The 21,865-nt window shown below is 48.6% G+C and overlaps 10 protein-coding genes across 10 annotated transcripts; 8 read left to right on the forward strand and 2 right to left on the reverse strand.

Annotated features, from left to right (window-relative positions):
- Nucleotides 1-451: 451 nt before the first annotated feature.
- On the forward strand, nucleotides 452-819 carry EI90DRAFT_3118498 (uncharacterized protein; the record flags this gene model as incomplete). Its single annotated transcript, XM_039063112.1, has 3 exons — nucleotides 452-546; nucleotides 598-745; nucleotides 802-819. 3 exons carry the CDS (start codon nucleotides 452-454, stop codon nucleotides 817-819), a joined length of 261 nt encoding a protein of 86 aa, XP_038920302.1.
- A 648-nt stretch (nucleotides 820-1,467) lies between these two features.
- Nucleotides 1,468-2,588, forward strand: EI90DRAFT_3041414 (uncharacterized protein; the record flags this gene model as incomplete). The annotated part of the gene is made up of 8 exons (XM_039059098.1): nucleotides 1,468-1,517; nucleotides 1,575-1,645; nucleotides 1,697-1,756; nucleotides 1,824-1,851; nucleotides 1,911-1,958; nucleotides 2,022-2,059; nucleotides 2,123-2,216; nucleotides 2,274-2,588. Coding segments are annotated over exons 2-8 (367 nt in total), but the record flags the coding sequence as incomplete, so codon positions are not given.
- A 3,182-nt stretch (nucleotides 2,589-5,770) lies between these two features.
- On the forward strand, nucleotides 5,771-6,364 carry EI90DRAFT_3041419 (uncharacterized protein). The gene is made up of 2 exons (XM_039059099.1): nucleotides 5,771-5,984; nucleotides 6,039-6,364. Exons 1-2 carry the CDS (start codon nucleotides 5,952-5,954, stop codon nucleotides 6,258-6,260), a joined length of 255 nt encoding a protein of 84 aa, XP_038920304.1. The 5' UTR covers nucleotides 5,771-5,951; the 3' UTR covers nucleotides 6,261-6,364.
- Nucleotides 6,365-6,453: 89 nt separating this feature from the next.
- EI90DRAFT_3041420 (uncharacterized protein) lies at nucleotides 6,454-7,676 on the forward strand. Its single transcript, XM_039059100.1, has 3 exons — nucleotides 6,454-7,011; nucleotides 7,076-7,528; nucleotides 7,581-7,676. Exons 1-2 carry the CDS (start codon nucleotides 6,692-6,694, stop codon nucleotides 7,299-7,301), a joined length of 546 nt encoding a protein of 181 aa, XP_038920305.1. The 5' UTR covers nucleotides 6,454-6,691; the 3' UTR covers nucleotides 7,302-7,528; nucleotides 7,581-7,676.
- EI90DRAFT_3041422 (uncharacterized protein) lies at nucleotides 6,909-9,028 on the forward strand. The gene is made up of 6 exons (XM_039059101.1): nucleotides 6,909-7,011; nucleotides 7,076-7,528; nucleotides 7,581-7,727; nucleotides 7,787-7,942; nucleotides 7,995-8,024; nucleotides 8,084-9,028. The coding sequence occupies exons 2-6, from the start codon at nucleotides 7,346-7,348 to the stop codon at nucleotides 8,648-8,650; spliced, it is 1,083 nt and encodes a 360-aa protein (XP_038920306.1). The 5' UTR covers nucleotides 6,909-7,011; nucleotides 7,076-7,345; the 3' UTR covers nucleotides 8,651-9,028.
- A 291-nt stretch (nucleotides 9,029-9,319) lies between these two features.
- Nucleotides 9,320-10,229, forward strand: EI90DRAFT_2535002 (WD40-repeat-containing domain protein). The gene is made up of 2 exons (XM_039053194.1): nucleotides 9,320-10,102; nucleotides 10,173-10,229. Exon 1 carries the CDS (start codon nucleotides 9,556-9,558, stop codon nucleotides 10,054-10,056), a length of 501 nt encoding a protein of 166 aa, XP_038920307.1. The 5' UTR covers nucleotides 9,320-9,555; the 3' UTR covers nucleotides 10,057-10,102; nucleotides 10,173-10,229.
- Nucleotides 10,230-11,725: 1,496 nt separating this feature from the next.
- On the reverse strand, nucleotides 11,726-12,210 carry EI90DRAFT_3041430 (uncharacterized protein; the record flags this gene model as incomplete). The annotated part of the gene is given in 3 exon segments (XM_039059102.1): nucleotides 11,726-12,077; nucleotides 12,109-12,110; nucleotides 12,121-12,210. A coding segment is annotated over 1 exon segment (231 nt), but the record flags the coding sequence as incomplete, so codon positions are not given.
- A 2,193-nt stretch (nucleotides 12,211-14,403) lies between these two features.
- Nucleotides 14,404-17,612, forward strand: EI90DRAFT_2535259 (WD40-repeat-containing domain protein). The gene is made up of 8 exons (XM_039053195.1): nucleotides 14,404-14,609; nucleotides 14,661-14,723; nucleotides 14,788-15,150; nucleotides 15,203-15,349; nucleotides 15,409-15,564; nucleotides 15,612-15,641; nucleotides 15,702-16,190; nucleotides 16,249-17,612. The coding sequence occupies exons 2-8, from the start codon at nucleotides 14,661-14,663 to the stop codon at nucleotides 17,422-17,424; spliced, it is 2,424 nt and encodes an 807-aa protein (XP_038920309.1). The 5' UTR covers nucleotides 14,404-14,609; the 3' UTR covers nucleotides 17,425-17,612.
- A 1,055-nt stretch (nucleotides 17,613-18,667) lies between these two features.
- EI90DRAFT_3151867 (uncharacterized protein) lies at nucleotides 18,668-19,265 on the forward strand. Its single transcript, XM_039065747.1, has 2 exons — nucleotides 18,668-18,832; nucleotides 18,904-19,265. Exons 1-2 carry the CDS (start codon nucleotides 18,710-18,712, stop codon nucleotides 19,123-19,125), a joined length of 345 nt encoding a protein of 114 aa, XP_038920310.1. The 5' UTR covers nucleotides 18,668-18,709; the 3' UTR covers nucleotides 19,126-19,265.
- Nucleotides 19,266-19,409: 144 nt separating this feature from the next.
- Nucleotides 19,410-20,574, reverse strand: EI90DRAFT_3041442 (uncharacterized protein). The gene is made up of 4 exons (XM_039059103.1): nucleotides 20,084-20,574; nucleotides 19,980-20,019; nucleotides 19,655-19,922; nucleotides 19,410-19,596 (listed from the first exon to the last, which is right to left on the reverse strand). The coding sequence occupies exons 1-4, from the start codon at nucleotides 20,158-20,160 to the stop codon at nucleotides 19,436-19,438; spliced, it is 546 nt and encodes a 181-aa protein (XP_038920311.1). The 5' UTR covers nucleotides 20,161-20,574; the 3' UTR covers nucleotides 19,410-19,435.
- Between the last annotated feature and the right edge of the window lie 1,291 nt (nucleotides 20,575-21,865).

Here is a 21,865-nt window from a genome sequence, read left to right on the forward strand (position 1 = left end):
TGACTACGTACAATACTTGGTTGGATTGGTGGTTTTGTGGTTGCTTCGTATTCGATTTGATCGGTCAACGAGGTCTAGCTTTTCAGTCGTTTGCTGGTTAGCCACTAGGCCCACGCCGCCGTTTGATGCTGGCTTGTGATGATGTGCTGCAGTACTAGTTGTTGCATGCAAGCGGCGCATTTCACTGCTCCGCTGACCCCCGCTCAGCCAAAATCATCAAATAGAAGCAAGAAGCAACGATGCAGCAATCGCACATCAAGACCGCATTAAAGATGATTGTGACTGAGCGCGCGCGTCACGGTAATTTCGAATGTCAATTGGGGGGCTGTGGGGATGAAAATTTCCCGGAGTCTTTCTGTTTGCGCGAAGGTAGACTGAATTCCCAATAAGAGTGACCTGAAATCTTTGGTGGAAAAACTTGGGACAGGATTCTTGTAACTCTGGGCTTTTAATGGCTAAAGGATTCCTGAAGAAGTCCCCACCCGCAATGACCCCCTTCGAACACCTTTATGGTGGCTACACCTATGGCCTCCTCTTTTCCGCGATGTGGGTTAGACGTGGTATGCGACCTTGGACATGCTAAATATTTGGTCACAGACTCTTGGGGATAATCACCGTGCAGTCGAGATCTTATTTTCTGCGTTACCCGAGTGATCCTGTCATGACGAAACTTCTGGTATCCCGTCGTCATAATAGTTTGACTGGCATCTTACCGTTGCTGCTCTGTCCAGGTCCTAGTGCTAATGTGAGCCAGACTAGCGTTTCACTGAGGCTGGGACTCTAAATTCATGCATATTTCAGACTAACCCAACTCTTTGATCTGTATATGCTTTCTGAGCACTACGTATGCTTCATTTTAACCTTTGGCGTTTAGTGGTTGCTCTCTGTCAGGCCAGTACAAGATCGTTATGCACGTGCATGCACCAGGCACCAACTTATGGTGAGCCTATCTCGAATGGCGTCCGACTCGGCCTGAATCGCTGTTCAGGTATATCTCTGCGTTTGTTGTGACAGATGTGTGTCATGCACTCTGATCACGTCCACACTATCTCACGTAGTGTGCACAGGTAGTGTCTTCCTTCTTAGTACAATCCTTCTTCTCCTGGCGTATCAGTAAAAGTATGCTTTGGCTTTCTGTTCTCAGAATGAGCATGTCCACTGATCAGTTCATGTTCAGTGACCAATATATGGGTGGCGTTACCGGTGATGCTGATTAGTTTGCTTCAATCTGGTATGCCATATTTATACTAATCCAAGCACCCCTAAACTAATGGGCCCGCCATCCGCAGCTTTTGGGCTTTGTAAACCGCCTCATCTTCCCTGAAGTTGTCACAAGTACTAATCAACTTTCCATCATATCCTCAGGGGTGTATCTTCTGGGGTGAGCAACCATGGAACCGAACTCGGTGGACTAATAATAATAGCATGAGATGCACTTTTCAAGCACTCTGCATTTGCAAGCGTATTCGCTTCCCAATTGGAGCCGAACCTCAACGATCGGTTTTTGCGCATCTCAGGTTCGTCCATGTCATTATTTGCGCATCATTCGCAGGAATTCTGAGAGGTCTCCTTAGGCCACCGCAGATACGTTGATAGCAGCAATGATGATTGTCTTGTTGCATCGCAGACGAACTGGATTCCCAAGGTGCGAGCTATCTTCCGGCCGTTGGGATACAGGTCTGAACAGATCCCATAGGACGGACAGAGCGATAAAAATTCTGATTAGATATGCGGTTCACACCGGCGCAATTACAAGGTTAGGCGACCTGTGTTTCTCACTGGCATGTCGGGATGAAGTTAAAGTTGTTTCTTTTTCTGGGTAGTGTCATCGCTTTGACGATATTAATTTCTGTAAGTGGATTTTGATCATTGATGGTGAAAATGACAAACCGGCGTCTCATTCAATCCAGTATCTCTGGTATGATGGGTATCACTTCCTGACTATGTCTTTTGTGGTGGTTAGTTCAGGAATCACCTTGCTCCCCATCGCTTATATAACCTGAAACCCCCTCAATCCTTAGCCATGGGGAGGAGTATACACCATCACCCTGCTAGCAAAGTGAGTGCCACGTTTCGCCGAGGTCATTGCACGCTCATCATCAATTTTTCGCATCATTTTCAGCCTGCATGCTCGTAGTCATGCCCGAAGATGCCTATTACCAGCATCCAGAGAAGGCGCTGGTCAGTCAATTCACCTATCCAAAATGTCAACTAAGGTACGACTTTTGGGTTACCATCGACTTCGCCAATTTCATGCAGTTCTATCCTTAAAGGGTTGGGTCCCACGTGCTAATCCCATCAGTGGATTCTTATTTGTGCGGGGGCAAGACGCAAACTGACAACAAGCATTTGAAGAATTGCACGTCTCCATACCATCTTGTTCACGTCATAAAACAAGTTCACTGGCTTGTCAGCCGAGTCTTGTTGACCGCTATTCACAAGTGCTATCAAAGTTCAATTAGATACTGTGCCTAAAACATACAGCTATTGCCTCAGTCAATCCCTGGTCCCTTTCTTCCTCGCATTTCGATCCACTCGAAACTTCCCCAGTGTCTGCTATGTAAATTGTAGTATTCTCAAAGTTGCGTGGCAATTCTAACTACCAAGAAGTTCCGTTACTCCTTAAAGAGTATGCGAAGTTTTGGGTGAGGCGCGCACAACACCCACACCGACGACCATCATCTGATCTTCTGTCTCCTATTCCCCACAAGACACAAAAGGGAAATAGCCTCTTCTTTTTTCATCCTTTCATTTCCCTTTGATCAACTTCCCTTGTGGCAAAAGAAACAAGCTTCGGCTTCTCATTGGAGCGATCTATACACAGCTTCCACATTTTCGTTACGTTTTCACCCCCTCACAATCTCCAGTAATCAGCCATTGGAAATTGGGAATCAACCACGTAGGGGTGCCAGGGTCCGAGTTGCAGGACGATGTGTCGTCCCCACCCGGTCGAAGTACATTAAACTCGATGGAGGGTTGTGAGCATGTCCGCATCGGAACCTCCCAGATTAGGCGTAAGGAGGACTCCAGCCTCTATGACTTGGGAAGTAGCATACACGCACGGAACATCAATTGGTTATCTTTCGTATGGTTTCGCATAGATCTCGGGACTTGATGATAGGCTCGTATGTTTTACGCACGGCTGAATGACACCCATTTTCACCTTGGCCGGATGGGCCACTTTCTATGTAACTTGCATACTTCCCAAATCAATGTTATAGTCTGCTTCCGCACTTCACCCCACCACGCTCTCGAATCCACCAATCATATTCCCGCCGCCGGGGCATGATATGACTACGCAATGCTACAGCACTACAGCATACTTTCTGTGTTCTGAAGTGAAGGCGTGCAAGACGAGAGAAATACCAGTGCCTATGTGTGGGCGTGAACGTGAAGTCAATTGCTCGGCTAGTTGAGATCGCCCATCTGCTCTATCCTGGATCCTATCCAACAAAAAGAACCTGAGATTTCCAAAGATGGGTCGGAACGAGCATAGAAAAGCACTTGATGAGCATCACGCTGGTGCGTCGGTGAAGTGTTTAAGTCTCCGTGAGCAATCAATCCATGCAACCACGTATCCTCGTCCCACCTTCAGCGGCGTGGAGCACAGACATTGGAGTTGAGTTGGGAAGGAAATGAGCAACACAGGGAGCATAGACAAAGGAGGTGATCAGAGGACGCGTTGAGAGGACGTGAACAAAGAAATATGGATCCAGCCACAGAAGATTTTCTGCAAACAGCCCACTCTCCTTCGATCCCGACCTAAAGATAGTGTTCGTTCCGGAGAAACCTCCCCAATTCAGAGTAAACCTAACTACACCACCCGGTCAGTGAAGCGGGAGGTCATGTGAGTGAAAAAAAAATAGGATTAATTTAGAAAATTAATTCTGCAATCTGATTCCAGATTTCTATATTTGGAATATTAAAGTGCTATCTACAAATCAAGTGCGGTGACTTTGTCATTGATGCATTAGCCTGATGGCTAATGCCGGCGTGGGTTTATGTTGTTTAGCTGTTAGGCTCCGGTTCGATTCATGGGTAGGTCTGACTTTTTTTTTTTTTTCCGGGTTGTCGGGTTGGGGGTTTGGGTCAGGGGGTTGTGGTTAGGGGTTGGGTTTTTGGGTCGGGGGTTGGGGATTTGGGTTGGGGGTTGGGTTTTTGGGTCGGGGGTTGGGGATTTGGGGTTGGTGGTTGTGTATTGGGTATGTGTCTATTTTTAATGTAAAGGGGGGGGGTGTCGGGTCGGGGGTTGAGAGTTTAGTCGGGGGTTGGGTGGTGGGTATGTGTCTATTTTTTGGGTTGGATGGCGGTGCAATACTTGATTTGTAACAGTGACCGTTGGCTGGTTTCGAAATGAATTGCTACCCATTTTGTTTTCTGGCACATGACCTCCCGCTTCACTCACCGGGTGGTGTAGTTAGGTTTACTCCAATTCAGTCACCTGATGCTCCATCTTGGCACTCGGATTACTTACCCGGCTTTAGGTAGCGGCTATTACTGAGATCTAACACACCCTGGCGGCCGCTTGCCGGCACGGCAAGAAATTATATGCGGAGGGCTTTCTTGAAATTCCACCCTACCTTCCCCAGTGCAGCCAGAATGCCCACGACACAGTGTTGGCATTGACACGATCAGACCACCAATCAGACCATTTTTGGTCTGATTGTGCTTCCCACAAGGGTCCATTGTCTCAAGGTCCGAAATACGGAAGTAGCCGATTTCCAACCAGGCGAGGGATAACCCGAGCCTCATGTGATCACCTTGCGGCTATTTCCGCGAAACTCGTTGCCGACACTGCCGACATTGAACTAGCGAGGTCCCGGCTTTAGCCGACAGACAACTGATGGGACAATTCGGACCATGGGAAAGACGTTGTCTACTGAATCAGACCTTCGGACTTCGGACCATGCGACCATTTGGGACCATGTCTGCCCAACACTGCCACGACAGACCATGCGAAGTCGATCACCGATCCCTGCCCGAGATACTCAGTCAAAGCAGGGCGGCTCGCGACTCAGAAGCAACCAATTACTACAACCAGTCTTCTGGTAATCCTGTTTCTACAGTCCCGAAGCTCTGTTTGACGATCGGCCAGTTGAAATTACGGTGAATATTCTTTTTCTCCAACCTCACAGACAGTCTGACTCTCTGTCAGCAACAATGCCCTCACCAACGTTAGCTTTCGTTGTCGTGTTGCTCCTCTAGGAACTTACATTCATAATAAAGCAAGATATACCAACCTTGATAAGCAAATATCGGCTTCGCAATTATACGTAAAGCAACAGGAAGCAGGCAATAAATCCGGTCCGAGTGAGCAAATCGATGAACACCATACGAATGTGGTCACACTGCTGCAAAGCAAGTTAGCGTCGACGAGTATTGCCCCCTGCGTTCACCGTTTTACACATACAATATGAAGGAGTCCAAAAATCGGATGGAACAGTTTATGTCTAATACTGTGTCCGCAGCCGCCCAGAACCCTCCACCACAAAGTGTGTGGTTCGGAGTGTAGCCGACCCCCGTTCTAGCTGACCTATCTCCCCTGTGCAAATTGCGTCAGGCTCACTTCTTTTCACAACCGCCTCACGCAAAGGCCAAATACAGGCAAACAGTGCGCTAATGATGATGATTTACTTGCTTTGGATTTGAATTCGGCGGAAGAGAGTATTGGAATGGACGGTGATCATCCTCACGGGGACGGTGGATACCACCAAATGCAACTGGTAGAGCAGGTGAGCCTCGATCGAATTTTCCGTTCTTTTTTCCAAAGTCCACTCTATATATTCATCCACGGAAGCACTCACTCACCTTACCAAAACAGGATGATTACATCCAACAACGCTAGACAGCTATAATCTCGATCGAATCGACCGTTGCCGAGCTTCGCCAAATCTTTACTCAACTGATGACGATGGTGGCTGAGTAGCGTGAATCCGTTCAGCGTACAGATAATGATGAAGGTTTTCGGTGTTCTTGTTGTGTTTGTGAGTGACGTATTTTGATCGATGATCTTTTCATATGGCTGACAAGAATCCTAGTCCCTATTTTTCATTCTAGTTTCGTCATTCGGATTTTTGATGCATTCCATGTTTTCTTTCTCGTTTGATCTATACCTTGGGGCTGGCGTAGTCCTAATCCCACCACTTTCGGTCTCAGAGAAAATTGGACCTATTTCATTGCCGAATACAACAACTCAGAAACACGATGAGCTGCGTGCACCGTTCATTTTCCCTTCCCCGCAGGCTTTCCAGCTACCTTAATTCTTACCTGTTCGACTACCCATATACCAGCTAGTTTGCCACACCTGGTAAAAGATATTTGAATGGCTCTCTGGTTGGAAATATATGCTGATAGTTTCGCTTGCAATTGACCTCAAAACTACTGCCCCGAGTTGTGCGGAAGATGAAATTTTCATCGCATCGCAAGCATCGCTTCATGTGATCCCTAAGTGCTGAACGGAACATTTCTTACGAGTCTCTGAACTGAATCGACTGTGTGGGCGGACGGCCTGAACAGGGAGAAATAATTGAATTAGAGGGACCGTTAGCCCTTAATTGTGGCGAGAAGTAGGAGAACCGGGCTCGACTGAACGTCGAAGAAATAGAAATTAGGCTGAAGCAGCAGTTTCCATGCAGGTTGCAGGTTTCCATCGTATCCCCATCCTTAATAACTACTGCTGTAACAACTACTTATGGTTCTTTGGCGGCAAAGTTTGTTGCCAAATCGGGCTAGGATATATTCCTCACCGACCGAGCACCAGTTCTCTAAAGGTGGATCCACAACTAGCTGCACCTCGTCGATTGAATTCTTCGATAGGAAACGCCAACGTTCAAAGATCGCTTTGCTAATTCGCATTAAATGCCTCTCCCACGTATTGTCGAAGAAACGGATGAGGATTTCGACTCTGTCCATAATGCACTGCACGACGTGTCCACGTCTAGCGAGACGTCCCCACCAAGTGCGATTTTCTCTTCGGGGAACGCGGAGACTGAAGACGAGGATCTATTTGCCGTGAGTAACTGGTTGGCGCCCTGGAAACCATCTTGACGAAAGAACCATCATCCGTTCCCCTTAGGATGCCTTCTTTGAGACGGAATCCGGATGGAATGTTCTGGATGATATTGAGCCAATCGAAGATAACACAAGTACCAAGTTCGCCACTGGAACCAGACCCCCTTTTCTTAGGCGAACCCCCACTACTTTCTCTACTTTCTCTAAGTTCTCCACCATCTCCGGCTTTTCGACCTTTTCAAATGGCTCGGTTCTATCGACTCGGAGCACTGGGCAGACATTTCTGCTGAGGGATCTTTGCGAGAAAGTGATTGAAAAGCACCTATTGCTTCAAATGGCCAGGATCGTTGGCGCATCCTGCTATTCCCACTCTCGGAATCTCATCCTACATCGCTTTCTTATCTTGCAATTATGCCGTCCGGGGAGAAAGGATATATGGCTTCGGATTGAACGGAGGGCTGGACTGGGTTTTCTCTCACTTGTGCGGAAACTCGGCACAACCCCTGCCCATGATACGGTGGGACCTCGCCATCGATCCGTTGCTGAATATGTTTTTGATGCCCCCACAGGCCCAGCTGTCGGCATCTAAGGAAGCCCTCGCTGGAAGGGCACGCCAAGAAAACACGCAGGAATTCAAAAGACCGCCCTTTCTCGCTGATTTCGGCGAATATCTTCGCGTCATCTCTGAAGAACTGCTGGAGTATAAAATCTGGCCGGTATGATTCCATTTTGGGGAAAGACCCATGAAAGATGCTCATAGCCGTAATTGCTCCAGGAGAACTGTTGGATGTTCTGTTCCCTATTGCAAGAGCATCTTGGAGGATCAGGAGACGGGTATTATACATTCGGACGCGCAGTTACTCCCAACACCGCGCCATTTATCCGAGGGAAAATATCGGAGCGAGCAGCGGCCCAAGTGACCCCCAATACAGTAAGCCATATGCCGCAGTGAATTGGGAGGCTGCTTAGTGATCTATCATCAGATCATGACAGCGTTGCATAGTCCGGCCTGGGTGTGTAGACTTTTTTGTTACGTCGCTTTTTATGGCCCACAGTTTGATTTCTATAATAGGCCATAGACCGTTCGTGGCAACCCTTGAGCAGCGCGAAGCCAAAGGGGTGGCTTGCTGATTCGATCGTCATATATCTTGCCAAAATTGTGCGCCCGGCACAATGGTTAGATATTCGCCATCACACGCAAGACATCCTGAAGCGGATCACCGACTCTTCACTTGTTGCTCCCTTTTACTTTGAAAAGAGTGATGTGTACTGTCGCATTGCCATGTTCTGTATTGACACCCTTGGCTGTTTGCCAGTGGAAAATGTTCTCCGACTTCCCAACCCTTTAATCCTCAACTCCGACATCCCAAATCTTGCTTCTCAGATCCGGTCAAAGATCTCCGAGGATGTCCAATATGCTGCATTATATGGCTTTTTGCCCGTTGCAGAAATTGAAAACCCTTCAGCTGAGCTGTTGAGCAAATTAGAAACGTTCTTTACAGAATCAGCGATCAAATGGTTGGAGGTGTTGAGCCTGCTGGGAGCGGCGAGCAATGCCAGGATCACGTTGGAGACGTTGACCATGTGGTGTGAGGTATATGATTTGTCTTCGACTCCCCAATTTCCAGGAGATATATAATGTTCACAGAGTCAGAACCACCGCCAGTTAGGAGGTCAGAACCCGGCAAGATCTTTGCTCCAACCTCTATTGCAATGCCGTCGTTTTGCCTACCAGTACTATGGAGTGATTTCGGTTTCTGCTGGACATATCGCACATTCAGCTCCATCTCATTCGCCCGATGCGGGTTGGCGAGGGTGGCACCATGGATCATCCCATGAACATCTCCCAACAGTGCAATGGCAAAACTCAGGATGGGATGGGTGCCTCAACACCGTTCGAGGGCACGTTGGCTCGGTCCGCTCGGTCTCATTCTCACCTGATGGGTCCAAGGTAGCATCGGGATCCAATGACAACACAGGACGAATCTGGGATGCAGCGACTGGGGAAGAACTCAAGGCCACACCAAGAGCCTCCTCTCGGTCTCGTTCTCGTCTGATGGATCCAGGGTAGCCTCAGCATCCATCGACAAGACAGTACGAATATGGGATGCCGTGACTGGGGAAGAACTCAAGGTCCTCCAAGGACACGCTGACTGGGTTAACTCAGTGTCATTCTCATCTGATAGATCGAGGGTAGCCTCAGCATCCGACGACAGGACAGTACGAATCTGGGATGCAGTGACCGGGAGACAACTCAAATTCCTCCGAGGACACACCGACCGGGTCCGCTCAGTGTCATTCTCGTCTGACGGATCCAGGATAGCCTCAGCATCCGACGACAAGACAGTACAAATCTGGGATGCAGTGACTAGGAAACAACTCAAAGTCCTCCGAGGACACACTGACCAGGTCCGCTCGGTGTCATTCTCATCTGATGGATCCAGGGTAGCCTCAGCATCCGATGACAAGACAGTACGAATCTGGGATGCAGTGACTGGGGAAGAACTCAAGGTGCTCCGAGGACACACTGATTGGGTTATCTCAATGTCGTTCCCATCTGATGGATCCAGAGTAGCCACAGCATCCAATGACACAACAGTACGAATCTGGGATGCGGTGGCTGGGGAAGAACTAAGGGCTTTCCAAGGGCACGCCAGGAGAGTTCGCTCAGTCTCATTCTCATCCGATGGATTAAGGGTAGCATCAGCATCCGCTGACTCGACAGTACGAATCTGGGATGCGGTGACTAGTGGAGCAACTTCCGTCAGCAAAGAATCCATCCCAGCTGACATGACTCAGGATTCACTTTCCAATCCAATCACCATTCCCAATCAGTGCTCATTTGCTGAAGTCAGGCATGATGAGCTGAACCGTATTCACCTTTTCCTCGGAACATGCGGAACCCCCCATTTTATCGCCCCTACTCATATAAGCGACAGAATATCCACTTGGGAAATTTCGGGTGATGGGCAAGCCCTTACCATCCGCATGGAAGGAGGGCGTGTCCAGACTATTCAGGCACCGAAGAGATACCGGTGTGTTTAACATCCAACATCATGATTTGGGAGTCTGAACAGCCGATTAAGATATTGTGAGTGGATTGACAACTTTGCCGCCTTTTTTTCGAATGACTCTCCCCAAGTACGACCTCCCTCTCTTAGCCCACTCAAGCGATCCCTGTCAAATTGTAGTAGCAGGCAAGGGCGAAGGTGTTATCGACGCGGCCCACATAACAAGCATAGCATTCATATAATTATTTCGTCGATCGTCCATATCAGTAGTTTTTTCTAAAATACATCGGTGCAGAAGCAAAAGTACTTGATGCACCATTTCCTTTTGCATCATTCGTTTTCCTTCTGCAGTCTTCAGTCGTTGGAAATCAATGACATCCCTGGAGTATGCGCAGCCGGGTGCCCGGGTTCGACTCAGTTGCGGGACCCATGCACTGTGGGCCGCTGCACGCTCACTTCCCTGACCAAAAGTACGCTAAGCTTGTGGAAGGAGGCTGTCAGCAGGTCCGTGTCAGAATCTCCCCGGCGTAAATGCGTGGAACGTCAATTGATTGTCATGTCTCGCAAGATCTTGGAGGAATATCTTGAGACTTGACGATTGGCTCAATTAGAATCGGGCGAATCAACATAGACAATGTGCATGGAAGACTTGAGCGCCACATGCATTGGAAGTACGGTTTCGAATCCCGCGATAATTTCTTAACGGTCTTGTTTCAGGAAATATTATTACTGGCTGCATGTTTCTGTTTTCGTTGGTGATGGGTCACTGAGCCGTGCATATGGAGATGAGGCCCATCGGGGAGTCCAACTGTGTGCTTCCGCAATTCAATCAGCTGAAATACCAAATCCGGATTTCTGCTTGGCATAAAAGAAACTCAGTGTAATATAGAAGCCCTCGGAATCGTTCCACAGCCCTGGCGCACCCTTCACCTTTCCGACTGTCTTGCCATGTTCTCACCTTGAGCATTGGCCTTGCACCACCGTACAGCCACCCGAGCGCTGTTCCCAGTTATCGTTTGGGTGCTAGCAACTGCGTTACCTTGTTCTGAAAGAATAAAGGAGAAAAGGGGCACGATGGATCTCCGCATCACTGCTGGCACACTCCGCGTATATCTTCCCGTGCGCCCATTTCACTTTGATTGGGTGGGCCACTTTCTATGTGACTTGCATACTTCCCAAATAAACATTGTAGTCTGGAGCTGAACAGCAAGCGTGGCCCTTCCCGGACTGGCAAGTAACCTCGCGTTCCGGTACGTCAATAATCCCTGGCGGAGATCCCATTGGTGTGCCTAGTTGGGCATCATTTGGAACGGCGTTGGGTGTGACATATTATGCGTTGGGTTTTGTATCTTTTGTCATCCTCTCAAACTCATTGACATTTATACCTAGGATTATATTGCGGGAGTTGAACCGAAGAGTACAGCTAGGTTCGTTCTATTGCAACGCTTGGGGCGACTGGCATAGGGCTGGAAGGATATGAAGTCATATGTAGAGTTTACCTACCCGCTTCTAGTTCGAGTGCGTGTGAGAGGTGGGTGGGTGGGAAGAGCTATATAGTTGTACATCGTCGTCACATTGCAACACATCGCCCACGACACCAGTGGAACACCGTGCTTCGTTATTACTTTCCTGAATTAATCTGTGATCACGCTGAAGACAATATCGTCCGTTTGCTTTATTCTGGATTTTATTTAACAAAAAGAACCAGAGGCTGCCCAGCGAGATTTCCAAAGATTGACAGGGGTCGGAACAAGCATGCAAAAGTACTTAAATAATAAGCATCATATGGGTGTGTCAATGAAGTGATTGAGGCCTCGAGTCGTCAGATTCATGTCTCCATGAGCAATCAATCCAATCCCATCTTCAGCGGCGTAGCAGCACAAGTATTGCAGTTGGGAACGAAATGAGTCCGAGCAACGCAGGGAGCATGGACAGGGATATAATCTGAAGAAGTGTTGAGAGCACGCGTGAACGATGAAACATGGATCCAGCCGTATACAATAGGCAGCTGAGACTACAAACGGCCTTCCCAGACCCCAGCGATCGGAATGAATGCTCGTTGGCCTCTCCAATCCAATAGAGGCTGGTAATCAACCTAGTTGGCCTCCCTATTTCAGCTCTTGTTCGATTCCCGACTTCGTCAGGAAAGAACATTTAGAGCCCTCTCCTCACTATTCGAGTGTAAACGATGGTGTTCATCCCGGAGAGGCCTTCGCAAGCAGCTGTTATCATCCGATGCTCCGATGCTCCGTCTTGGCAGCTTGATACTTATTTAAATCTCGGCGTTAAAGCATACTCGGCTTTATCGGCTGTTATTGAATTCAGTTCCTTTCACACGTCTTCCGAGCCACTGAGTTCTAATACACACGACACTCCCGCCGCTTAGCCGACACAGCAAGAAATCATATACGGAATGACGTCTTGAATTCGCACCCTACTTTCCCCAAAATTACCCCCGCATGGTGTCGAGTCCATGCGAAGTCGATCACCGATTCCCTTCCGAGATACTCAGTCAAAGCAGCGGCAACTCTCGACTCAAAAGCAACCAAAGAGCGAGTTCTCTCGAATGGCGTCGACCATTGGGAAAGACTTGGCGTCAACTGCAGCGAAACTGGACAAGCTTGCTCAACATTGAGCATAATTGTTACAACTAGGCTCATAGTAATACTCGTTGAACAGTCCTGAAGCGCTTTGATGATCGGTCAGTTGAATATTCTGTTTCTCCGATCTCACAGACTGCAACAGTCAGTCAGCAACAAAGCCTTCACCAACGTTAACCTTCGTTGTCGTGTTATGCCTCTAGGAACGTAAATTCATAATAAAGCAAGATATCGCCAACCTTGATCAGCAAATATCGGCTCTGCAATCATACGTGAAGCAGGCAATGAATCCGGTCCGAGAAAGCAAATTACAACACGAATGTGGTCACACTGCTACAAAGCAAGTTGGGGTCGACAACTATTAACTTTGCAGAGGTCTTGAAGGTTCGCACGCAGGTGCGTTCACCGTTCCCGCCCGTTGTACACGTTAGTCAGTGCGCCGCGACCCACTCACTTCTGTACTTGCCACACAGGTGCCCAAAAATCGGATGGAACAGTTTATGTCTCATACTGCGTCGGCAGCCGCCCAGAATCCTTCATCACAAGGTGTGTAGTTCGGAGTGTAGCCGACCTCCGTTCTGGCCGACTTATCTCACCTGTGCAAATTACCGCAGGCTCACTTCTTTTCACAACCGCCTTCAAGCTCGCAAAAACTAAATAAAGGCAAAGGGCGTGCTAGTGATGATGATTTGCTTTGAATTTGCATTCGGTGGAAGAGAGTGTTGGAATGAACGGTGGATATCCTTACGGGGAAGGAGGATACCACCAAATGCAACTGGTAGAGCAGCAGGTGAGCCTCGATCGAATTCTCCGTTCTTTTTTCCACAGCCCGCTCTGTGTCTTCGTCGATGGAAACACTAAACAGGATGATCACAGTCATAACCTGGATCGAATCGACCATTGTCGAGCTTGGCCAAATCTTCACTCAACTAGCGGCGATGGTGGCGGAGCAGCTTGAAACCGTTCGGCATATAGATGCAGAGACGACAGACATTGCAAACAACGTCACAGAGAGAGCTTCTTAAGTATAATACTAGTATCAGTTTCAACAGGTGGTTAATGTTTTCGGTGTTCTTATTGTATTTGTATTCTTTTTCAATGATCACTTCATGTGGCTGACGAGATCCTTACCCCAGCAAGTCCCTACAAGTCTTCGTTCTAGTTTCATAATACTTCGCCAGTCGGACTTTTGATGCATTCTATGTTTTCTTTGTCGTTTTATCTATCCCTTGGGGCTGGCGTAGTCCTACTCCCGCCACCTTCGATGGTTTGACAAAGATCTCAGAGAAAATTGGACTTATATCATTGCTGTATACAACAACTGAGAAACACGATGAGCTGCGGATGCCATTCATTCTTCCCTCCCCGCAGGCTTTCCAGTTACCCCTGTTCGACTGGCCATCCACTCTCCATATTTCAGCCGGTTTGCCACACCTGGAACATGGAATATATGCTGACAGTTTCGCTTGCAATTGACCTTAGTTTAAAACTGCGATCACAGGAAGCGATGCCCGCAATGCGATGAAAATTTCATCTCCCTGACGCCTGCTGAACGGAGCATTCCCTACGAGCCTCCGAACTGGATCGACCGTGGGCGGCCAAGCCTGAACAGAGAAAAAAAAAACTAAACAAGAGGGGCCGAGAAACGTGGAACCGAGCTCGACTGAACATCGAAAACCGCGATACTAGATTTCAATAATGTTGGTCGTGGGTTTATTGCCTCCAAGACGTTTCAACGATTACCTTAGAGGCTGCTTCAGCCTAGTTCCCTTGCAGATTCCACGTGTTCATCGTATCCTCATCCCCTTAATGGTGTCTATTGACTATTACAGTAACAACTTATGGTTCACTGGCATCTGTTGCTAAATCGGGGTAGGGGTTCCTCACCTCCCGAACACCGCTTATATTTCCAATATGACTATGTGGTGCTGGCGGCCTGTTCTCTAGAGTTCCACAACTGTCTGTACGTCGTCGATTGAAGCCTTCGGTAGGAAAAGCCAAACAAACTTTCAAAAATCGCTTTGCTGATTCATATTAGATGCCCCACCCACCTGTTGTCGAAGAAACGGGTGACTCTGTTCATCATGCACCATACGACGCCGTGAGTAACTGATTGACGCCCGGGTAACCATCTTGACGAAAGACCCATCATCCCTCCCCCTTAGGACGCTTTCTTTGAGACGGGATCCGGAAATGTTCTGGCTGATATTGAGCCAATCGAGGATAACACAAGTTTCTCTAACCACACCATTTCGACGTTTTCCAATGGTTCGGGTCTATCGACCGGGACATTCCTGCTGAGGGATCTTTGCGAGAAAGTGATCGAGAAACACCTATGGCTTCAAATGGCCAGGATCGTTAGCGCGTCGTGCTATTCTCACTTCCGGAATCTCATCCGACATCGCTTCCTTATTTTACAATTATGCCGTCCGGGGAGAAGGAATATATGGCTACGGATTGATCGGAGGGCCGGACTGGGCTTTCTCTCACTTGTGTGGAAACTCGGCACAACTCCTGCCCATGATACGGTGGGACTCCTCCATCAATCCGTTGCTGAATATGTTTTTGACGCTCCTACAGGCTCAGCTGTCGGCGTCTAGGGAAACCCTTGCTGAAACGGCAAAGCAAGAAAACACGCAGGAATTCAACAATCCGCCCTTTCTCGCTGATTTCGGTGAATATCTTCGCGTCATCTCTGAAGAGCTGCTGGAATATAAAATCTGGCCGGTATGATTCCATTTTGGGATAAGATCAATGAAACACGCTTATGGCTTCGATTGCTCCAGGTGAACTGTTGGATGTTCTGTTCCCTATTGCAAGAGCATCTTGAAGGGTCAGGAGACGGGTATTATACATCCGGACGCGCAGTTACTCCCAGAATTGCGCTATCTATCCGAGGGAAAATATCGGAGCGAGCAGCAGCCCAAGTGACACCCAACACAGTAAGCCATACGCCGTAGTAGGAGGCTGCTTAATAACCTATCATCAGATTATGACAGCGTTGCAGAGTCCGGCCTGGGTATGTAGACTTTTTTGTCACATCGCTTTTTTATGGCCCATAATTTGATTTCTATCATAGGCCCTAAACCGTTCGTGGCAACCCTTGAGCAAGGCGAAGCGAAAGGGGTGGCTTGCTGATTCAATCGTCATATTTCTTTCCCAAATCGAGCGCCCGGCACCAGGGTCAGATTACGCACAAGACATCCTGGAGCGGATCCCTCGCTTTGAAAAGGGTGACATGTACTGTCGCATTACGATGTTCTGTATTGAAGCCCTTGATCGTTTGCCAAAGGAAAATATCCTCCAACTTTCCAACCCTTTAACCCCCAACTCCGACATCCCAGATCTTGCTTCTCAGATCCGGTCAAAAATCCCCTCCGACGCTCAATACGCCGCATTATTTGGCCTCCTCCATGTTGCGGAAATTGAAAACCCTTCAACTGGGCTGTTGAGCAAATTAGAAACATTCTTTACAGAATCAGCGATCAAATGGTTGGAAGTGTTGAGCCTACTGGGAGCGGCGAGCAATGCCAGGATCACGTTGGAGACACTGACCATGTGGTGTGAGGTATATGATTTGTCTTTGACTCCCCAATTTCCAGGAGATATATAATGGCAGTTCACAGAGTCAGAGCCACCGCCAGTCAGGAGATCAGAATTCGGCAAGATCTTTGCTCCAACCTCTATTGCAATGCCGTCGTTTTGTCTACCAGTACTATGGAGTGATTTCGCTCTCTGCTGGACATATCCATTCGGCTTCATCTAATTCACCCGATGCGGGTTGGCGAGGGTGGCACCATGGATCATCCTATGAACACCTCCCAGCAGTGCAATGGCAAAACTCAGGATGGGATGGGTGCGTCAACACCATACAAGGGCACACTGGCTGGGTCTCCTCGGTCTCATTCTCACCTGATGGGTCCAAGGTAGCCTCGGGATCCAATGACCAAACAGGACGAATCTGGGATGCAGTGACCGGGGAAGAACTCAAGGTCCTCCGGGGCCACACCGGGGGCCTCCTCTCAGTCTCATTCTCACCTGATGGATCTAAGGTAGCCTCAACATCCATCGACAAGACATTACGAATCTGGGATGCTGTGACTGGGGAAGAAGTCAAGACCCTCCGAGGACACTCTGACTGGGTTGTCTCAGTGTCTGATGGATCCAGGGTGGCCTCGGCATCCGTCGACAAGACAGTACAAATTTGGGATGCAGCGACTGGGGAAGAACTCAAAGTCCTCCGAGGACACACTCACTGGGTCCACTCGGTGTCATTCTCATTTGATGGATCTAGGGTAGCCTCAGCATCCTCTGACAAGACAATACGAATCTGGGATGCAGTGACTGGGGAAGAGCTCAAAGTCCTCCAGGGACACACTGACTGGGTCCACTCGGTGTCATTATCATCCAATGGATCCAGGGTAGCCTCGGCATCGTATGACAAGACAGTACGAATCTGGGATGCAGTGACTGGGAACGAACTCACAGTCCTCCGAAGACACACTGACTGGGTCCGCTCAGTCTCATTGTCACCTGATGGGTTCAAGGTAGCTTTGGGATCCAATGACAAAACAGGACGAATTTGGAATGCAGTGACCGGGGAAGAACTCAAGGTCCTCCGGGGTCACACCGGGGGCCTCCTATCAGTCTCATTCTCATTTGATGGATCCAGGGTAGCCACAGCATCTGATGACCGGACCATACGAATCTGGGATGTGGTGACAGGAGACATCCCAGCTGACATGACCTCGGATTCCCCTTCCAACATTCCCAATCAGCGGAACTCAAGCATGATAAGCTGAACCGTATTCGCCTTTTCCTCGGAACATGCGGGACCCTGCATTTTATCGCCCCTACTCATATGAGCGACAGTATATCCACTTGGAAGATTTCGCCTGATGGGCAAGCCATTACTGTCCATATGGAAAATCGCCATGTCCAGACTATTCAGGCACCGAAAAGATATCGTTGTGTTTAAATATCCAACATCATTGTCTGGGACTGCTTTTCCACTTTTTGTTCTCTGTTTTACAGGCTACCACAACGTTCGCAAAATATCGCGGACGTGCATTCACTCTGGCTGCAATCGATGTAATCTCTTCTCTCCCGAGCACAGCCTCCCCCTCTTGTCCACTCAAACAATCCCTGCTGAGAATTAGGCCAGGGCGGTGGCAATAATTACCGACCCTGTGCATCTAGCAGAGTGGCATTTGTTAGAACGCTGCACGGAACATGAATCGGCCGTGTCCCGCGTGGTCTTGTATGAAATCCTAGACGCTTTCGCCTCGACATTTGGCTCAACGGTCGCTTGCAGACTTGAGCACTACGTTGCATGGAGGTGGGCATGCGTCCTTACAGCCCCGAATCTATTCATTTCTCTTTTAATTGCTCCACGGTCTCAGAAGAACTAATGCTAGCCAATTCTGTTTTCACTAGTGACGGGTCGCAGTTGAAGAATGCCGTATCGCACCATATGGAAATACAGAAGCTCTCCATTGCTGCCATTTGATCCGAAAACCCCAATTCTCGATCGCTGCCCAAAGACCAAAGTCCTTAGTTCTCATCGCTCAGTGAAAAGCTGGGCAGCATTATATCATGTAAGCGTCTTCTTACAAGTTGCAGGGGCTGTATCTAAAGAAACTGGCCCCGCATTTCTCCTGGCTGTGTCCCTTTCCCAATATACTGCATCGGATGTCACGGCGGATTCCCAATTCAAATAGCTGAATTGTTATCTCCGGATATCTTCTAGGCATAGTTGTTCCGGATGACACCACCCAGGGATTCTTGTGGCTCGTACATCCCGAGCTTGCGTATCCGACTCCGTTGCAACGGCGACAAATAGCGGTTTTAGCCATTCTGCTTTTCTTCCGGCGTTTTCGGTTTTCCGCGCCTCCCTGTTCTCGTCAAACTTCAGCGCCTGCTGGTCCGCTGGTAGCATAGTTTGCGGCTGCTGTCTCTAGCGCAATACTCGCACACCGCGCTGTCGCTGAGTGATGCTTTGAAGATGGCTGCGGCGTAGTTGAGAGCTTGGAAGGTTTGTAACAAATAGTTGCTTCAGTTCTTCCACACCACTGATGGCGTTGAGTGATGGCGAATCTGATCCTTTACATTTTGTTCGCAGGTAATAATGCTCCTATACATCGCTTCATCGGCTGCTTTCCATGTGGCATGGTCAGTCATTCCAACCTGCGTCGGCAATTAACTCAGCGGGTGCGTTTTCATTTGCGCCTTCAACCCAATTCCGGCGCTCATATTGTTTCCTGCGATGTCTGCGGACCAAGATGTGTAGCAGTGATTTTTTCAGTCAAATTGTTCAGGCAAGTGAACGGCAAGCAAAAGAGGCAAAGGCAGTGTTGCAGGAGTGTGGCAGGCAAAGAGTCTGGCAGATGCAGCAAGACATAATGAGCAGAGAGCGAGAGTTATCTCGAGCAGGCAGTTCAGCGGTTTCAACGTCTGAGCACTGGGCTCATGACCTATTAGAATTGCGGTATATCGTCTATTAGTTAGATGAGATACCGCGGCGTTCGGTGCCCTGTATTTATACCGTGGCAAAAGGAGAGTGGTGAGGTTGTTGTTGTTGTTGTTTATTCTGGATATTTAACCTGCAGACTGTAGGCTGCTCGTGAGAGCGCCAAGGGCAGGGTCGAGACAAATACACAAAAATAAGGTGAGAAATAAGTCCGATTCGGGTATCCTTAATCTCTCTGATAGGGCGTTGCCTGAATGCTGCTCCACTTTTGAGTTGTCGTATTGGATTGACCGTTTTTAGGTGTCGGTTTCGAAAATGGGATGGGTTCCGCCTTCCAGCGGTGTCTATTCTGTCCTTCTCTCTTTCTCGTATGCTCCACTCGCTGACAGAAATCCTGCGACCCTCTCTATTCCTTTCTCGTCCACCAGGAGGTCGGCAAGGATCAGTTTACCTTCATCGTCTGGGAGCAAGTTTCGGTGGTGTTCCTGCTTGGGACATTCGAGAAGTATGTGTTCTCTCGTCTCTACGGGTTCTCCGCATGTGCAACTGGGGCTCTCTTCTAGTAGGAAGCGTTTGTAGAACTGTCCGATGAACGCGTGGCCGGTGCGAAGCTGTACTGCGGCTGAAGGATTTGCGGGAGTGGGACTTAAACCGCTTTGTTGGTCGCAGTTGCGGTTCTGTGCGGTAGTGGTGAGGTTGACGGAGCTTTGTGGCACCCAGCTCTGGTTTGGTCCTTTGAGGTGCGACGCTTCGCTGCAGGGGTGGAACTTTGGGCTGGTGCAGAAAGCGGGATAAGGTGGGAAGCGGTGGCCAGTGGCTGAATAGTAACGGGTTAGTCGCATTAACAGCCTCCCTTTTCATGCTGACTAGCAGAGTTGCAACTTGCAGCAGAGGTGTCCAAGGGGTGCGGAGGTCGAGAACTAGTGAAGTATGTGTAAGCCTTTCGAATCATCGACGATGCGTCGGTTCTTGTGACATGGTACCTTTCGCAGACTAATTCAGTCGAGTTTGTTGCCCCAAATCCGGCTTTACCCTGGGGATGAGTCCCTTGCTCCATGCGTGTTTTCATTTAGCCAAAGCCCGTTTGTGCCCGCAGGCTCGATGACGTCTGGGCCCGGATCCGGGAAAATACATGCTCGTTCATATGACGGAGACCGGTTGACTCTGCGAGAAGCCAGAGGCGGTGTCCCAGACCAGGGCTGTCATGCAATCAGCGATTGCGCGATGAGCCGGATGAGTTATCGCGTCTAGGGATATTTGTGAGAAGAGCGCTGGCAGCGTGGCGCTCCAGAACCGGATAGTTGCTTTTATATCCTTGCTGTGTGCACCGAGCAGAGAAGTGGTTCGAGCCGTTCATGTATGACTTCATGCGACTCGGACCTGCGTGCGGAACTATTTATGCTAGAGTTCTGCAAAAGCGGTTCCCGAAATAACGATGTATCACTATTACCAATATGTGGATACCCAATTGGAAAGACAATCGGTCACGTACAGTTGAAACCGTGGTAGGCCATACTTGCGATAACCCATAACCTGCCATTACCCATAGGAACTTCCGGGAACCGGCATGGTTCCTATTGGAAATCGGATGTCAACCCATAAACCTGCTGTCCCCCATAACCCATAATGTGAGGGGGGAATTTTATATTGAGATTTGATCCGTAACCCATAGTACATATGAGCAACGATGACAGGTGAATGCATAGATATTGAAACTGTTGGAATATCAACGCTCATCGACAACAGCCGAGCTGCAGCATGGATTGGGGAGTTTTTATTTTAACTTAATATCGTCGTGACTAACAACGACTATACCTTTTTGTTTCAGAGTCGCGGTACCACACGCTCCCAATTTACTTTGTCTTATATTGCCAGTTGTCACTGGCAATTGCTTTAGTTCTCTATTTTGAGACTGAGTTATGCGCGATAGCTCCTATTTCATTAGGTTGTGATCCCAGCCATGGCCACCTCAAACAATAGTTCTAAGAATATTTACAACATCGAGAAATTAAAGAATGATGGTCATAACTATCGAATTGTCAGGGCAACCACACCTGACCATACAACCCCAGAACCACCTTCCCTGACCTCCCCCCACTTCCCTGATCCTCCCATCTTTACACACCTTTCACAACTACAGTGTTAGAATGGGCGGATTCAGACAACTCCGGAGTGGAATCGGAGACTTAGCATGGAAGGACCTTGGCCTCAGCGACTCAGGTGGAGCGCTGTGCCATTGCTGGTTGTCCTGGGGGTCCCTCATCAGCAAAAGTCCATTATGCTCCGGAGCATCAAGAGTGGCTGGAGCATGTGGGAGACAAAACAGCAGATTGGGCACTCCTGGAGCCAATAGTGTTCTCCTGGGAGGGGGTTCAGGAGCAGCTGGGAGTGGTGAGGAGTATGTAATGTGCCAGGAGCAGTGGGAGGAAAATTTTGGTCTCTAAAAAGTTGAAAAAAAAAATTTCGGGAAAAATCAAAAAAAAAATCAGGAACTATAGTGCCTTTAAAGTGCTTTCAGGACATATAATTATTTGCAAAATTGAGGAAGAAATGATGGAGAAAAATGGAAAATACTTTCAGAGACCCGAGAAATAATGAGAACTGAATTGATGGGAAAGTCTGAAAATTGAATAGGAAAGTGAGGGGAAGCCTTGTAAGCATTGTTATTTTCTGCTGTTCTGATTTTTCCTGATTGTTCTTGGTCTCACTCCCAGCTGCTCCTGGACCCTCCCAGGAGCTTTCAGGAGCTTCCAGGAGTATTGAGGAGCAGCTGG

This window comes from Cantharellus anzutake (genome assembly GCF_015039405.1).
Source record: "Cantharellus anzutake strain C23 chromosome Unknown EI90scaffold_8, whole genome shotgun sequence".
In the NCBI taxonomy this organism is placed as follows: Eukaryota; Fungi; Basidiomycota; class Agaricomycetes; order Cantharellales; family Hydnaceae; genus Cantharellus; species Cantharellus anzutake.

Excerpts from the sequence above, each read along its gene's own strand:
- EI90DRAFT_3041419 (XM_039059099.1), top strand. The coding sequence starts at position 5,952 with ATGATGAAGGTTTTCGGTGTTCTTGTTGTGTTT. Across the intron at positions 5,985-6,038 it reads TCGGTGTTCTTGTTGTGTTT|TCCCTATTTTTCATTCTAGT; the intron begins GTGAGTGACGTA and ends CAAGAATCCTAG.
- EI90DRAFT_3041420 (XM_039059100.1), top strand. The coding sequence starts at position 6,692 with ATGGTTCTTTGGCGGCAAAGTTTGTTGCCAAATCGGGCTAGGATATAT. Across the intron at positions 7,012-7,075 it reads AAGACGAGGATCTATTTGCC|GATGCCTTCTTTGAGACGGA; the intron begins GTGAGTAACTGG and ends CGTTCCCCTTAG.
- EI90DRAFT_3041422 (XM_039059101.1), top strand. The coding sequence starts at position 7,346 with ATGGCCAGGATCGTTGGCGCATCCTGCTATTCCCACTCTCGGAATCTC. Across the intron at positions 7,943-7,994 it reads CCCAAGTGACCCCCAATACA|ATCATGACAGCGTTGCATAG; the intron begins GTAAGCCATATG and ends ATCTATCATCAG. Across the intron at positions 8,025-8,083 it reads CGTTGCATAGTCCGGCCTGG|GCCATAGACCGTTCGTGGCA; the intron begins GTGTGTAGACTT and ends TTTCTATAATAG.
- EI90DRAFT_2535002 (XM_039053194.1), top strand. The coding sequence starts at position 9,556 with ATGTCGTTCCCATCTGATGGATCCAGAGTAGCCACAGCATCCAATGAC.
- EI90DRAFT_2535259 (XM_039053195.1), top strand. The coding sequence starts at position 14,661 with ATGCCCCACCCACCTGTTGTCGAAGAAACGGGTGACTCTGTTCATCAT. Across the intron at positions 15,642-15,701 it reads CGTTGCAGAGTCCGGCCTGG|GCCCTAAACCGTTCGTGGCA; the intron begins GTATGTAGACTT and ends TTTCTATCATAG. Across the intron at positions 16,191-16,248 it reads CACTGACCATGTGGTGTGAG|AGTCAGAGCCACCGCCAGTC; the intron begins GTATATGATTTG and ends GGCAGTTCACAG.
- EI90DRAFT_3151867 (XM_039065747.1), top strand. The coding sequence starts at position 18,710 with ATGGCGAATCTGATCCTTTACATTTTGTTCGCAGGTAATAATGCTCCT. Across the intron at positions 18,833-18,903 it reads GTCGGCAATTAACTCAGCGG|ATGTGTAGCAGTGATTTTTT; the intron begins GTGCGTTTTCAT and ends CTGCGGACCAAG.
- EI90DRAFT_3041442 (XM_039059103.1), bottom strand. The coding sequence starts at position 20,160 with ATGAAAACACGCATGGAGCAAGGGACTCATCCCCAGGGTAAAGCCGGA. Across the intron at positions 20,020-20,083 it reads ACAAACTCGACTGAATTAGT|TTCACTAGTTCTCGACCTCC; the intron begins CTGCGAAAGGTA and ends GCTTACACATAC. Across the intron at positions 19,597-19,654 it reads AGTTCTACAAACGCTTCCTA|TTCTCGAATGTCCCAAGCAG; the intron begins CTAGAAGAGAGC and ends GAGAACACATAC.